Here is a 16228-nt window from a genome sequence, read left to right on the forward strand (position 1 = left end):
CTCCTTCCTGTGTCCCTAGCCCAAATTGACAAGAGTTTGGTCTCCCAGGCAGAAAGGACCACTTTGGTCTCAGGTTCTTTTGGCCTTTGTTATAAAAAGAGTTCAAAGGCTAATGGTTTAAGGATCACAAGGGAAACTGAGGCTCCCCTAGTGAACTGGACACTAGCTGTCCTGTGTGTCAATCAGCTGTGTCTGGAGTCAAGAGCATTTGGCCTCAGGATTTGAGTTCTTTGCTTTATTATTCTTTGGGTAAGTATTAAATCTGCTGGGCTCCTATTTTCATTTCTGTAAAAATAAATAAATGAAAGCGTTGGACAAGGTGCTTGCTAAAGTCCTGTTGTTGATGTTTTGATTGTGGGCGTGTCCAGCTCTTCATGATCCCATCTGAAGTTTTCTTGGCAGAAATGACTTTGCCGTGTCCTTCAGTTAGTTTTATTGGTGGGGAAACTAAGGCAAACAGGGTGTGTTGGGGGCCCTAAACCTTCAACAAGGCCCTACCAAGGGTGAAGTGACTTGCCCAGGATCGCACAGAGAGTGTCTGAGGTCACCTTTGAACTCCGGTCTTCCTAGCTAGCTCAGAATTCTGCCCTCTCCCCTTCCCCATCCCCACCCCCACACCTAGCTGCCCTCAAAGCGTCCGATGGGCGCCGGCCAGCGCCCGGAGCCCCGGGGTGCGAGCTGAAGGCCCAGAGGGCCGCCGGGCTCCCCGAGCTGGGGCTTGGGGGGAGGCACGCCCATCCCCCCGCGGCCTTGGGGCTTCCAGTCCCCGCGGGAGCCCACAGCGGCAGCGGGCAGCAGGAGGCGGGCGTTGGGCGCGTGTTCGGCGGGAAGGCCCGAGAGGCCCGCGAGCTCCGCTGCTGCCTCCGGCTCTGCACCGAGCCGAGTTCTACGAACGTTAGCTAACTGTCCGCTCGCTTCGAGGCTCAAGGTGCGCTCCAGCCTGGGGGAGAGAGCCGGTGGTTGCATGTTCCCGGTGTGGATATCGCCTATCAACCAATGGGCATTTATTAAATACCTACTATATACCCGGCTCGGGAGACACGTACGAAGAAGGAGCCAAGCCCTGTTCTCCAGCAGAGAATCATGGGGGGCGTGGGCACGGATGGACATCTCTGCCACAGGTACAAAGATGGCGCTTCCAGGAAGAGGAGAGGTCTGGGCGGTGACCGTGGAGCTCGGGGGACACCCGGCCACAGAGGGGGCGGCTGGATCCAGAACGGCGGACGGCGACTCCGAGGACAGAGCGCTGGGCCCGAGGCCGGGCCCCGGGTCAAGGGTGGCCCTGCTAGCTGTGGGATCCCGGGCAAGTCGCCCCAGCGCGTGGGTCTCGCGCCTGCGGGGTCCCGAAGTGTAGGACATGACTGAACAAGAGCCGGAGAATGGAAGGACTGCCTGCCGGGGACGCTGTTTTCCAAGTTAAGCCGAGCCAGTTAGCCCCGGTCCTGGAGGCTGGGGAGGCTCGGGCCCCCTCGAGGGCAGGCACTCTCACTGGTTTTTGTAATTTGGATTCAGGAGCCTGTTTCTCGGGTGCTTAATTAACGCTTGTTGATTGAGAATGTGGCCAGGAGGGGAAAGTATAAAAAAGAGCTTCAGGGAAGTGGGGGAGGGGCGGTGGTGGGCCGTTGGGGCGGGGGGAGGGGCGGTGATCGTCCCCGGCCGCTCAGACTCTTCGGCCCCGGGGGTCCAGCCACCGCGCAGGGGTGCATGACCCTATGTGTGTAATAAGCGCTGCTGGTGCCTCCGGTTCTGCACCGAGAGCCGAGTTCCACAAACATTAACTGACTGACTGCTCGCCTCGAGGCGCCACACGGAGTGGTCAGCCCGGGAGAGAGAGCCCGTGGTGCAAGGTTTCCCGGCATGCCGCTGGCTATGTGTGGACATCACCTATCAACCAATGAGCATTTATTAAATACCTACTATATACCAGCAGGTTTGGGATATGAATGAAACAAGCCCCATTCGCCAGCAAAGAATGTTAAGCGAAGGGACTGTCTGATGACCTCTACAGAGACCCTGGAGGACACTCGTCCAGAGACAGAGAGGGAGGGGGCCAGGGGGCTATTGGCCCCTCCGTGGGGAAGGGGAGCGAGCTCCGGCTGACGGGGCAAAGCTCAGCCTCCCAGCGAGGCGCACGAGACTACTGGCCCTACTGTGTGCTGACTGGGACTAAAACGGGGAAGTTCGGTCCCCAGCTGCACCGCATCGGCTTCAGAGGCGGGGACTTGGCGGTCCGACCCCAACCTTTGCCGTGGATTAGCTCTATTTCCCATTCCTCTTCTGCGCTTCAGTTTCCCCATCTGTAAAATGATTAAATGGCCAATAAAGTCTCTTCGCACTCTGAATCTATGATCCTAAGATTCTCCATCCTAAAATTAGGGAGATTGATTTCACGTTTAACTTCTATATACTCCTATGCTTGCCTATTGCTTTGGGAGTGGACAAAATTGTCCGACTTTGTTCATGTCCTCAGTTTCTCCCCCGTGGCTGACACGGAGTAGGGCATTAACTACTGCTGCTAATTTTGTGAATGGTCTGCCAAATGAAAGGGGTCTTCATCTTTTTTGTCATAAAGTCCTCTGGAGGTCTGGTGACATCTGTGAAATAGATAAGAATGGTTGCAAATCTGAGAATAAATACAAATCATTGCAAAGGAAATCAATTCTATTGAACTGTAGTGGGGGCAGCTAGGGGGCGCAGTGGATAGAGCACCAGCCTGGAATTCAGGAGGACCAGAAGTCAAATCTGGTCTCGGACACAACACTTCCTAGCTGTGTGACCCTGGGCAAGTCACTTAACCCCAGCGGGGGGGGGGGGGGGGGAGAAAAAAAGGAACTGTAGTTAGAAAAGTACTTTAAAAACAAGTTCACAGACCCCAGACTATTGTACCCAGTGGCCACTTAAGTCCCTTCTCATTTCCAAATACATGTTTATATACATATGTGTGTGTGTATATATATGTATATATACTTAAACATTTAAGTATATATATATATATATATGTATATATATATACACATATATACATATATATATACTTAAACATATATTTACATGAAATAAGTTGCCCCCCTTCCCAAAGAGCTCAGAGCCAGCTCAGCCTTCAGCCCCCGAGAATGCCATCGCCAGCCGGGTTTTACTGTCACCCCGTGGCTAACCACTACCTCCCCTACCTCCAGCTCAGAGGCTCTCATTTCCCAGCAGATACTCCCAGGGTCTAGGGGAAGGAGGGTCTTGTGGCCCTGGGCTCTGCTCCCAGGAGGAGACAGTGGTTTTCAATTTCCGTTACTTATGGCCTATTTTGACCCAGCTCCTCAAAAGTATTTCACAAAATGGGGCTTCCTCCTCTTCAGGACTAACTGAGCATCTTCACAAAAAAGCATTGATTAATCTATTATGTACCAAGCTCTGTGCCAAGATTAAAAAAAAAAAACATGCACACTCCTCCTGTCCCCATTTTATACCCCCTTTTTACCCCCACTTTACACTCCACTTTATACACAGCCCCAATAGGATACAATGGAGCATTGAGCAATTGACTAAATCCAATTTGTTTAAAACTTATTTCTTAAATTGTTATAACTTCATACCTTAAAAAAAAAAAAATCTGCCCTGCAAATTTTGTTTAGCTTTATCATCAAAGCTTTGGCAATTTGTTCCTTAAGGCAAAAATATTCCCAATTTCTTGTTCATGTAAGATTTCAACAAGATTCAAAAATCTAAAAAATGAAGAAAAATTAAATTTTAAAAATCTTATTGATTTCGTTTTACATGACCTTCATTTCCAAATAACTCCCTCTGTCCCTGCTTCCAAAAAGTCATCCCTTACAATGAGAACAATAAAAGCATTTCAGCAATGCTTCAACTGAGTGTGACAATATATACAATATTCCATACCCATAGTCCCCTACGCCTAGAGGGGGGAAAGAAAGGAGTTTCACTTTTTTATTCCTTTCTTGGAGACTAACTTGGCCATAATTAATTACACAGTCCACTTTATGGGTCTGGGTCTTTCATTTACATTGTTGTAGTCATTGTGCAAGTCATTTCTATGGTTTTGCTGCTTCTACTTATTTCACTCTTCATCAGTTCATTAGTCGTCCCCTGATACACTGGATTTTTCCTATTCATCATTCTTATGACTCACTCATGACACTTCATTCATACAGTACAATTTGTTTAGCTATTCATCACTGGGCATTTTTATTTCCTGTCCTTTGCACACACCACACACACACACACACACACACACACACACAGAGAGAGAGAGACACACACACAGAGAGACACACACACATACTCATCTAAATATTTTGGTGCATTTCAATTTAACCTACTTGGGGTATAATGGGGATAGAAGGAGGAAACAAAAGAGGGAATGAAGAACTAGCTCCCAAATGGGAGGATTCTTCCCAAACTGGCCACCTCTGCTTCCTGAGTTTTAAGACCATGCACTTTCTCCTTTCCATTTAGGGTGCCTGTTCCCTAGATGGGAGGAAGGATGGTTGCCAGGGGGGAGGATGCAGCTCTTCCATGCTAAAGATTGTGGTTTTTCTGGCACTACACAACCCTTGAACAGTGAATAGAGTTTGGAACACCTGAATTCGAATCCTGCCTCAGATATTTAGTAATTGTATGATCCTGGGCAAATCATTTCATCCAGTTTACCTCAGTTTCCTCATCTGTAAAATGAGCTAGAGAAGGAAATGGCCAACACTCCGGTTATCTCTGTCAAGAGAAACTTCATGAAGACTCACACCAGAAAATGACTGAACTGCAATACAACACAAGGGCTACAGCAGATATAGGTGTCCTTTCTCTCTCCCACAATCTCCATCAGATTCCTACACACACACACACACACACACACACACACACACATTGTGACTTCTTAGATCTGCCTGCCTGGATCCTAGAGGACAACTCAACTACTTTCAGGGAAGTAGCTCAAATCCTAGGACCTGGAATTTCAAATTTGGGAATCCCAGAAGACCGGTGAGCCTTCCCTCATTCTGCAGGTGGGAAAACTAAGAGAGAGATTCATTGTCTTGCCTGGGATCACACAGAGGGACCAAGAAGCAGGGGCACTGTTCGAAGCCAGCTCCTCTGCCTCCAGTGCGGAGCCTCCCACTATATTTGTCCATGGCTCAGGATCCACCAGGCACATCCTCAGCACAGCTCTGTCCATCAGAACAGTTCCTGAAATCCAAGGCTGCTCATTGAGGACTCATTAGGAGGAGGCCATCAGGACTTTATTCCCAAGCCACTGACTTGCAGAGGGGGCATTTCTACCAAAGGGTGGTCACAATTCCGGCTCGCCACCTCTAGGTTCTCCCTCAATCTTTCCAGCCGCTCTCTATTGGGTCAGAGACCATCAGACAGGTGGACTCTCTCCCAAAACCCAAGGGTGGGCTTCTACCCAGACAGCCCACCCGTTTCTCCCAGGAAAAGGAAATTCTCTGACTGCTCTGAGATTCAGTATCTCCTCCCGGTGCTCTCTCAGGGACAGAACAACTTTTCTTAGCACTAAAGCCTGGGACAGGGACCGAGAGAGGAGTCCTTGTCACCTCTCCCCCTGCAGAAAGCCTATGGTTGCGTCCCCAAATACAAGGCCGGAGAGGCCGCGGAAGCCCCAGCCACCAAAAGGCAGGAGGAGGAGAGTGAGGGCCCCGCCACTGATAATGACATTTTCGAGTGTGCGAGGATAGCTCGGTTGCCATGGGGACGCCTGCAGAGCTGAGTTCTCTCTCAAATTGTGAGTCAGGCTGGAGCATTATTTATCATTAAAAAAAAAAAAAAAATCCACCGACACAGAAAGCTGCCTGTCCAATGACAAAGGGGAGGCTCTGACGAGTGAGTCAGCTGGGCTTCGCGCACTAATCAGCTCTCTGACGTCAGCTCCGCTCTATCCCGGCCCCGTGGAGTGGAAATGTCAACAGAGGTAAAGAAAAAGGCCAGAGGTATATTTTTCCCCTACAAGCCCCAGCGAGGCTTATTGGAATGCAGGGTGTGCCCTATCCCAGGACAGGCCTGTGGTCCTCTGCCACCCCAGTCCCCTCCTTTCAGTCTCAGAGCTGCAACAAGGGTAGGGTGACAGGGACTCTGTCCTAGAGCACCAAATTCAGAAGCTATTTATAGCAATGGCAGTCTTTCAGCAATCCATCAATGTGCATTTATTAATCACTTATTTGTGCTAAGCATTGCAACAAGTGAATTTAGCTTAGAAAGAATAATTAGTGAAATATTTGGCTCTAACAGCTAGCCAGTGGCTAAAGTTAAGGTAGAAGGGTCTCCCAGCAACAAGCAGCCTCATGATATTCCTGCATTTATTAATCACCTACTTTGTGCTAGGCATTTCAAGAATTGAATTCAACACATACAGTATAATTAGAATAATTAGGGGCAGCTAGTTAGTGAGGTGGATAGAGCCCTGAAGTCAGGAGGACTGAGTTCAAATCTGGCCTCAGGTATTTAACACTTCCTGGCTATGTGACTCTGGGCAAGTCCCTTAACCCCAACTGCCTCAGGGGAAAAAAAAATTAGTGAAATAATTGGCTATAATAGCTAGCCAGTGGCTAGAATTCAGGTAGAAGGTTCTCCCAGCAGCAGCCTCATGACATTCCTGCACAAGTCAGTTCCCTCCCTGCAAAACCAGGAAAATGAGAAAGATACAATAAATATCTCATTCAGGTCACCAAGCAAACGACTAATCCTACTGTCCGGTCATTCTCTACTTTGTATTTTTTAATCTAGCAAGTATTTATTAAGCACTTACATGCAAGAAATAAATGGCAAGAGAAATACAACTAAGGTAGGGCAACTGGGTCCAAGTCACAGGATGCCAACATTTAGAGGGCACTGGTCGTCCTTCAGCTAGAGGCAAGTGAGCTCAGAACTGAGACAGCAAAAAATTATTCATTAAAATAGGATATTAGCAGATGGCAGGTTCTCTTACAATTAGACACCAGATAAGCTCGTCCCTGGCTTGGTCCCTGATCTCCCATGTGCTGCTTGAATTTTATGCCAATTAGGTCATGAATAAAAATCGCTTACAGTTCTGAGAAAGCAGAGGATAGAAGATGGTCTTCAAGGTCAGGTTCTCCCTCTGACAAACCCTAGCAAATGACCCCAGGAAAGTCATTTAACCTCCCAGGGCACTGGACAAATCTCTAAGATTGTATGGCAGAGATGAGGCAGAAATAATAATAAACATTTATTAAATATCTACTATGCGTCGAGCGCTGTGCTCAGTACTTTGTAAGGATCCTCACGACTATCCCTAGAGATGGATGGCATGGGAATTATAATCTCCTTATTACTATTGGTAAGAAATCAGAATCAGAGGGCGAGTGGCTCCATCATTCTCTCCTCGTGGGCGCTGCACCCAAAAGAGCGTGTCCACATTCTTCCACCTCCATACACTTAGGATCAGGTGATCCTGGAAGGAAACAAGGTTCTTTGGGGTTTGTTGTCCCAGGGAGGAAATGAGGGTCTTTAGTCACGAGTAAAGTGGAGCAGGAGAAAGAGCCCCGAACTTGGAACCTTAGACAACTGCCCTTCTCTGCTCTGGACCTTGGTTTCTTCATCTGTAAAATGAGGGAGCTAACTTCTGAAGTCCTTTCTTGCGGTAGACAAGGCCTCTCTGGGCTCCAATAGCATAGCCAGTGGTCCTGACCCCTCGCAGGGGTCACACACAGGGCTCTATTGGCTGGGGGTGGGGAAGCAGCTCTGCCCTGTCTGGGCTGGGGGCTGGGGGCAGGGCCCAGACTGGGGCAGCCGAGGCCCATGATTTCCCACCCACCCCTACCCCCACAGGACTCCACATCAAAGCTGCCTTCCTGGGTGGGGCCTCAAGATAAACGGGAAGATTAAAGAAGGAGCTCAAAGTTGGGCTCCCTGCTCCTCGACCAAGACACTGACCACAGGAGCCTCGGGTGCCCAGCCTGCTCCCGGCTCCCACAGCCCCTCTGGGAAGGGAGGGAAGTGGAGAGACCCAGCCCTCCAGAGTCCAAAGCAGAAAGATGGGCTGGAGGGATCCCTAGGTGGGGGGGTGGGGGAAGGAGTGAGGAGGTGAGGGCTCCCAGAGGTGGGGGAAGGGGAAGGAATTTCAGTCCTGGTGGGAAAAGGGGGAATGAGGGACCTCTAAATGAGGTGGGGGTGGGAAATGAAGGGTCTTGGGCCTCTAAAGCAGGAGCTGGGGGAGGAAGGAGGCTATCTGAACTGTAGCTTAGTCTGGGCCTTGACCAGACTCTCCCTCCCCCCATCCCACACCCCCTCCCAACACCCATCACTTAACCCTCTCCTGACTGGCCTGTCAGCAGCCACTGTGGGTAGAGGTTGAGGCAGCCTTTCATTCTTGGAGCCCGGCCCTGGCCACTTCATTGGGGTTTGGTCCCTCCAGCAAAGGAGCCTGTAATGAGGCACTCCCGCCCCCCATCTCCCTCCCCCACGCCCCTACCCCAGGGAAGGTCTGTAATTAGTGCAGCGGGCGAGGCTGGAGAGCCTCAGACAATGTCATTTGAACTGGGATGAGACATGCCTCAATTGCTAGTCTGTGCTTTTAATTTTTTTCCCCCTGGTGCCTTGCATACACACAAAACAGAGAGAGTTTAACCCTTTACTGGATGGGCCCGACTTCAGCCTACTCCTTTGGTCTGATCCCTTTGCAAAGCATCCATCCATCAACAAGCATTTATTAAGCACTTACTGTGTGCTGAGCTCTGAACATCCCCTCAGAGAGCTCCATTCCAACCACCTTACCCCAGGGCTGGGGACTTGAAGATATCCCAGACCCCAGCAATCAATTAGTCAATACATGTATGTATGTAGAAAATAGGTTAAACAAAGTTTTGCAAGTTTGGATGTTAAAAATTATCTGTGCATATATTTTGCTTGAACTTAAACTTTAATTTAAAAAAATAAAATAAACTAGGAAAACAAAGTTATTAAGGCTTAAAATGGAAAAGAAAAGATGTATGTAGAAAACAGGTTAAACAAAGTTTTGCAATATTGAAAATAATCCATATATATTTTTTGAAGATAAAAAAGAATAAAATAAAATAAAACAGGAAAAAACAAAGTTATTAAAGTTTAAAACTGCAAAAAATAAAGAAAATTGGTCAAGTCGGTTTCAGGACATTAAATTATATACATATATACATGGGGGGGACACAAATTTTTGCCCCTATGATGTATCATCTACATTATATCTATGTACACATACATGTACACGTTGAAGCTGCTTGCCCCCATTGGCAAACAAATCCCCTCCCTTGGAACCCCCCCACCCCCACCCACCCCCGTCCCGGGAAATCCCCAGATCCAGATCTCGGCTCGGAGGGGGACAGAAGCATGGAGGGGGCGGGAACTCCAGCCCCTCTCCCCACTACCTGCTTGGGTGTAAGCTCCCTGACGTCAGGGATTGTCTCTTAGCGCCTCCTGCACGCAGCCCAGGCCTGGGACATGGCCAGCATCTCTTAAATGCTTGTTGGTTCATTGATTTGCAGGCAAGAACCCCTGGCCCCAGCTCCCCTCCGCGCTCAGCGGGTGAGTGATCTCGGGAAATCTGTTCCTCTCCTGAGACTCAGTGGTCTCATCTGTAAAAGGAGAGACCTGGAGGACTGAATATTGGACTTCCACAGTCCCTCCGAGCTTTAATGCCGCGCCCCGTGAGCCCGGCGCTCTGCTAACCACCACTCGGAGGGAAGGCAGGACTGGGGGGACGTGGCGGCCCGTCCTCAGCCGGGAGGAGAAAGCTGCACACCTGAAGGGGCGGAAGACAGGGGAAGGCCGCGTGTAATCAGGGCCCAGGTGTGCGGCGTAGCCCGTTAAGGGCCTGCGAAGGGAGGGTGGCTGGGACTTCGCAGAGGAGGGGCGCTCTGCCCAGGAGGGCTGGGGGCATGGGGGATAGGGACTGCCTCTGGGGTCAGGAGGGTCTGAGTTCAAATCTGGCATGGCCCTGGGCAGGTCACTTAACCCCAAGTGCCTCGGGAAAAAAAAAAAAAAGGTATGAGTAAAAGTAGAGCTGGAAAGGGCAATAAGGACTCGGAGGCTCCTTGGAGCTACTGAGCCGGGCCGGAGTCAGAAGTCTTGAGTTCAAATCCCGCCTCAGACACTTATTAGCCCCTTGGGTGAGACTTCGCCTTTCATTCCTCTGTAGGCGAGGAGGTCGGAGACTCTCAGCGGGGCAGGAAGTGCTAAGCGTCGGGATCTCGAGGCGAGGGAACCCCGCTCTGGCTGGGCGCAGCCTCCCTCCGAGGCGCTCCCCGGCTCCTGGGCCCGAAGGCCGCGCTGTCCCCCTGCCCGGCCGGAAGCCTCCCGGAATGTGCTCCTGCGGCTCTCCCTCATGCCCCGCATAGCAGCCCTCGGCCCCTCGGCCCGCCAAGTGCCTGGAGCACGACCACGACTGGCGAAGGGAGGAGGAATATTCCAGCCCATCTTCCCCCTCCCCTCCCCCGACCCTCCCCCCGGAGCAAGAGGAGGGTGCAAACGACAAGCACGTGCTGCACGTGGCCGCTCCGGAGGCCGCCACGCCCCTGGCACCGCCCGGAGGGACACACGGAGCACGCGGGGCATCGAGGCGGGCGCTCGGACATGCGGGACCTCGTGCGCACACACGTGCCCGCCTGGTACCGGCACCCGTGTCTGCTGGGCCGGTGACAGAGGCCGGCCTCCAGGTGGCCCTCCCCAGGAGAGCGGGGCACGGGCAGGGCTGCCCCCCTCCCCGGCCGGGAGCAGGTGAGGCTGCCTGGAGGGGCCGAGCCCACAACCACAACTGAGAGGAGCAGGCCGCCACCGGGGAGCTCCAGGCTGGCCCCCAGCCCGGAGCCCGAAATTCTGGGAAGGAGAAACGGCAGCAATTACATAGAAACAGAGGGGAGAGAGGATGGCAGCTGGGGAGGGAGGGGAGCGACTTCCCGGTTCTCTGGGGGCCCAGGACTACAGAGAATTTGGAGAGGAAAAATTCAGGGTCCAAAGTCCTCCTCTACTCGGGAAGGGCCTGGGGGGAGGGGGGCGGAGGTTTCTGGGCCTGCAGGGGCCTGGAGGGAGGGGGGCGGAGGTTTCTGGGCCTGGAGGCCGCGCTTGCATCCCCCCCCCTCCAGTTTACCCCAACTTTCTTCCGGGCTGTTCACACATTAAAGCCTTGTCCACACCCTGACACAATCTTGCTGGGGTCCCGGAGCATGGGCTCAGGGTCACTAGTGGCCAAGCTGGATTGTCTTCCTGCCCCCCTGAGGCACTAATAAGTTCTCGTGATAAATCATACCGGAGGTGTTGACCTTCGCTGGTTGGGGGTAGCTTCCTCCCCAGAAGTTCTCCGTCCGAGGGGGATCCCAGGATTCTGGCCCTTTCCTGTTTACTTACTCCTTCACCCCATTTAAGCCATCACCACTGGTCCATGTAAGGCCCCTGAGGGCAGCTGGGGCCTGTTCCCATAGGCCTTTGTCTCACCTGAGCCTCAGGTGACTTGAGCAGTACTTGTCCATTAGATCATCCTCTTCTTTCTATCCCAGTGGGGAAAGGGGCTTCCAGGGCTCCTAAGGTTCTTCCCAGCCCCAAGACTCTATGAGGCTGAGGGAGGTAGAGGGAATTATGGAGGTAAAGATGCAAGGGACTCTTCTGCACACACACCCCCTCCTTTATCCCTGCCCCTCCTGAGACAAACAGGACTTTTTCAGGGTCACATGGCTAGCGCCTGAAGTCACATTTGAATTCAGAACTTCCTGACTCCAGACCCACATTATCCACAGAACCACTTAGCTGCCCAAAAAGCTGCTTCTAGTTCCTCCCAATACAGAAGGCAGGTAGCTCTGGGATAATTATTCCCATTTTACAGTTAAGGAGACTGGGTTTCTCTGACTACAAATCGAGTGCTCTTTCCTCTGACCCAACTACCTGGTGTGGTTTGGGAGGAGGCTTTTAAAGCACCCACGTGGCCTCTCATGCCCAATGTTCCTAAAATCATGGCCCCGAGTCTCCCTGACCTGTCAGAGATCTCCCAGCGGGCAGAATCCATCCACTGTGATCGAAGCGGAGAACAAAGGCCAGGTCTGAGCTCTGGGAGCACAATACCCCTAATCTCCAGGATGGGTGTGCTCTCATTTCTCAGAAGTTCCTGTTGGAATGTTGTTTTTTTCTCTTTATGATCCAGGCAAACAAGACAGGTTTACTTTGGGTGACCTTCTCCGCTAGATCCCTGCCTGCCTTCTTAAGGTAAACAGCAGCTCCACCTTGTACCTTCCTCCTCTCCTCCTCACCTGGGGCTTGCATGCTGCCAAGGGGAGAGGTGCTCAACCCATAATCCTAATGGCCAGCCAGAGGCCTGAGGCCTTCCCCCCAGTATTCCATGATTGAAGCCATTTCTGGACCAAGATAAGGGCTGAGAGACCCCCAGCTAGTTCAGATCCGGGATTTCTGAAGTCACCTATCCCCACCTTGTACCTGAACCAGAACCATAAGATCAGCTAATCTATTTATCTTTGTTTTTGTTTTTATTTTATTTATTCTTCTTATAGCTTTGTATTGACAAAACATATGCATGGGTAATTTTTCAACACTGACCCTTACAAAACCTTCTTTTCCAACTTTTCCCCTCCTTCCCTCCACCCCCTCCCCTAGATGGCTGATAGTCCAATGCATGTTAAATATGTTAAAGTGTATGTTATTTATTTTTGTTTTTAAACACGTGCAGTTCTTTTATTCATATTTCCACAATTCTCTTACTGCGCAAGAAAAATCAGATTAAAAAGGAAAAAAATGAGAAAGAAAACGAAAAGTGAGCAAACAACAAAAATGAAAATCCTCTGTTGTGATCCCCACTCAGTTCCCACAATGCTCTCTGGGTGCAGATAGCTCTCTCCATCACAAGACCATTGCAACTGGCCTGAATCACCTCGATGAGTCAAGTCCCTCAGAATTAGCAGCTAATCTGAATCAGAAGGGATCTCAGGGGCCAAGGAGAGCCACTTGCTAATTTTGCAAATAAAGAAACTGACATTCAGTGAGATTTAACATCTTACCTGGGGATCACACAGACAGTAAATGGCTTCAATAGAACTGAATGCAGATCTTTCTGTCCCCAAGTCCAGAGCTCTATCCATTATACCTCTAGCAGTATTGTCACAAGTGGACACCTTGCTTGCGGCCCTCTCGGAAGGAAGTTTCCCCTTGAGAAATCTTTCCTCACTAAGAATGTCCTAAATCTATAAATCTACACTCTGCCACATCTCCCACTCTTTGTTCCCCATTCTACCCACTGGAGACAAGCAGAACAAAGCTTCTATATGACAACTCTTCAATCAATCAATTAACAAAGCTTCTAAAATATCTTCCTGGTGCCAGAGACTGGGCTAAGTGAATACAAAATAAACACAAGGTTATTTGGTAGGGCAGCTGTAGAGAGGGTCTAGCCCAAGGGTTCTCAAACTACAGCCCAAGGGCCAGATGCAGTTGCTGAGGACGTTTATTGGGCCTAGATTACGGCAAATGGGCTGAGGGGCGGAGACAGAGTGTGAGCTTTTGTTTTTACTATAGTCTGGCCCTCCCACAGTCTGGGGGAACTGGCCCCCTATTTAAAAAGTTTGAGGACCCCTGGCCTCTAGCCTATGGTGGGAGAAGAATTGTGTGTGAGGAGCAGAAGGGAGCCAGGTTGGGTGGCCCAGAGAGGGTTTGAAGGCCAGTAGTGTGCAACAAGCCTGGGGAGACTCCCCCCTCCCCAGCCCCTAACCAGTCAAGGACTTGCCCAGCCCCCACCTGAGCCTCCTAGCTCACAGGACACTGTGCTCACTACCAGGATGTGTTCTCCCTACAATGGGATACTGCGGTCTCAGCAGCTCCCACAGAATCTCAGGGCGGCGGGAAGGGACCTCAGAGATACTCCCATCCGACTCATCTATTTCTCAAGGGCTGCCAGGAGACTCAGAGACCAGGGCCTGGCAGCAAGGATGCGGCTGAGACCGGACTCAGGTCTCCAGGAGGAGCCAAGGAACAGCCCCAAGTAGGCTAAGGACAATATGGCCGGCTACTCTCCCTGTCCCACCCTCTCCTCTCCACTCTATCCCTGGCTGGCAGCTGTCTCTCTAGGTGACCTTCAGAATCACTCCCAAGGGGACAGGCAGCCGAAAGCTTATCTCTGCTCTTCCTCCTCTGCGTCATATGTCTGGGCAGGGATGACTGTATGCACGGAGCCCTCGCCCCACAGCTGGGATTGCCAGCATCATCTTCCAGATGCTCTTGAGCCAGGAACAAGAAGAGGATTAGAATAAGGGGCCAAGGGTTCTGTCAATCCCAGCCTAGGCTTAGACCTGGAGCCCTCAATCTCCCATAATGCCCGCTGGAAGGATTGTCAGAACTCCCTTTCTGACCCAGAGAAGGAGTTAGAAGTTGGGTCCTGAACCCATAGGGAAGGAAAATGTGGAACTGGGTTCAGAACCATATTGTGAGAGTAAAAGGAGAGGAGTCCATGACTCCAGGAACTGAACAACAAACAGTTTAATTCCACAAGCATTTAGTAAATACCCTACTAGTGTTCTGGGCGCTGTCAATGGGAACATAGAGACAAAAAGGAAATAATCCTGCCTTCAAGGAGTTTACAATCTACTGGCAGAAATAATATCTAAATGGGGGTTGGGGGGAGGTGGGGATCAGGAAGTCTCTTGTGGCTTTATAATCTCAAACACTAAATTCACTCTTTTCCTTTGGATTATTTTTAGATTCACCTCAAATTAGAAAGTGACTACCTTTAGCCCCGTCTTTTGCATACAGCAATTGCTAAATGGTTCTTGAGTCAACTAAACAGGTACCCAGGGCAATACAAGAACTGAAACTGGGGGAGAGGAGTGAAGAAAATCCTTCTACTAAACTCAGAAGTTATTCAAGATGCTGCATCTATTTAGATCTTTTATTGCAGCAATATACATCTAAACCTGTATAATATTCTTGTGCTTTAAAAAAAAGATATATTTTTAAAAGGAGATAAAAGTGACTTCTACTACTAAAAAAGGAAGGAAGGAAGAAAAGAAAGAGAGAGAAAGGAAGAAAGAAAGAAAAAGAGAAAGAGAAAGGAAGAGAGAAAGAAAAGAAAGAGAGAAAGAGAAAGAAAGGGAATCTTTTTGTTGGAAGCATCTGGGATACGTTCTCTTTTTTTTTGGAAAATCCCAACCATATTAGAGAAAGTGAAGCAGGGAATAGAAGGGGTGGAGGGTTTGGCTGTGAGCAGGCTTATTCCTCCTGGCTGAGTTTGGACAATTCATTTCAATGATTCTTCTCATTCCCTCTGAGCTTCATTCTTTCTGCCCTCATCTCTGCCATTTACTTCCCCATTTTCTTTGGCTCCCCACCTTTTTCCTCTGCCCTTCTGTCTCCTCCCACTCTCTATGGCAATTCCAATCCCAATTCTCCTTCTCCCTTCCTTTCCTCCTTCCCATTCTGTCTCCTCTCCTCCTCTCTGTTAATATAAAACTCCTCAGCCTAGCATTTGAAGCCCCTCAGGATCCGACTCCAACCTACATTTTCAGACATTTCTACACATTTTAGAAACTTCTTTCAGGCCAAATTGGCTTATTAGCTATCCCTCTACCTTGGCATTTCCCCTCCTGAGGGCCTTTGCACTGGCTGAACCACAAGGCTCCAAGTTATGAACTGATCCAGCCATCTTGGAGAGCAATTTGGAACTATGCCCAAGGGTCTATCAGCCAACAGAACCACTACTGGGTCTGTTTCCCAAAGAGATCAGAAAAGAGGGGAAAGGACCCACATGTGCAAAAATGTTTGTAGCAGCTCTTCTTCATTTTAAAAATACTATTAGCTTTTTATTTTTCCAAAATTCATGCAAAGATAGTTTTTAACAATCACCTTTGCAAAACCTTGTGTTCCAAATTTTTCTCCCTCCTTGCCCCACCCCCTCCCTTAGACAGGAAGTAATCCAATATAGGTTAAACATGTGCAATTCTTCTAAGCATAGTTCCACATTTATCATACTGTGCAAGAAAAACCGATCAAAATGGGGGGAAAAAACATGAGAAAGAAAAAACAAGTAAATAAAAAAATAACTAAAAAGGTGAAAATACTATGTTTTGATGCACATTCAGTTTCCATAGTTCTCTCTCTGAATGCACATGGATGGCTCTTTCCGTCACAAGTCTATTGGATTGGACCTCGAAATCTAACAAAAACAAATATTGAAAACTATCTTTACATGTATTTGGAAAAATAAAATAGTATTTTTAAAGAA

At 49.6% G+C, this 16228-nt stretch overlaps 1 protein-coding gene across 2 annotated transcripts; it reads right to left on the reverse strand.

Annotated features, from left to right (window-relative positions):
• Positions 1-207: 207 nt before the first annotated feature.
• Positions 208-12056, reverse strand: LOC141546580 (uncharacterized). 2 transcript variants are annotated; one of them, XR_012483338.1, is made up of 3 exons: positions 11982-12056; positions 11449-11568; positions 6724-6892 (listed from the first exon to the last, which is right to left on the reverse strand). XR_012483338.1 is itself a non-coding variant. In XM_074274516.1 (2 exons), the coding sequence occupies exon 2, from the start codon at positions 1357-1359 to the stop codon at positions 619-621; it is 741 nt and encodes a 246-aa protein (XP_074130617.1). In that variant the 5' UTR covers positions 1360-2594; positions 11982-12048; the 3' UTR covers positions 208-618. The 2 variants fall into 2 exon arrangements, 1 of the variants encoding a protein (XP_074130617.1); XM_074274516.1 differs by lacking the exons at positions 6724-6892; positions 11449-11568 and adding an exon at positions 208-2594 and having other exon boundaries at positions 11982-12048.
• Positions 12057-16228: the final 4172 nt, after the last annotated feature.

The sequence above is a fragment of the Sminthopsis crassicaudata genome, chromosome 6, assembly GCF_048593235.1.
Source record: "Sminthopsis crassicaudata isolate SCR6 chromosome 6, ASM4859323v1, whole genome shotgun sequence".
Taxonomy (NCBI): Eukaryota; Metazoa; Chordata; class Mammalia; order Dasyuromorphia; family Dasyuridae; genus Sminthopsis; species Sminthopsis crassicaudata.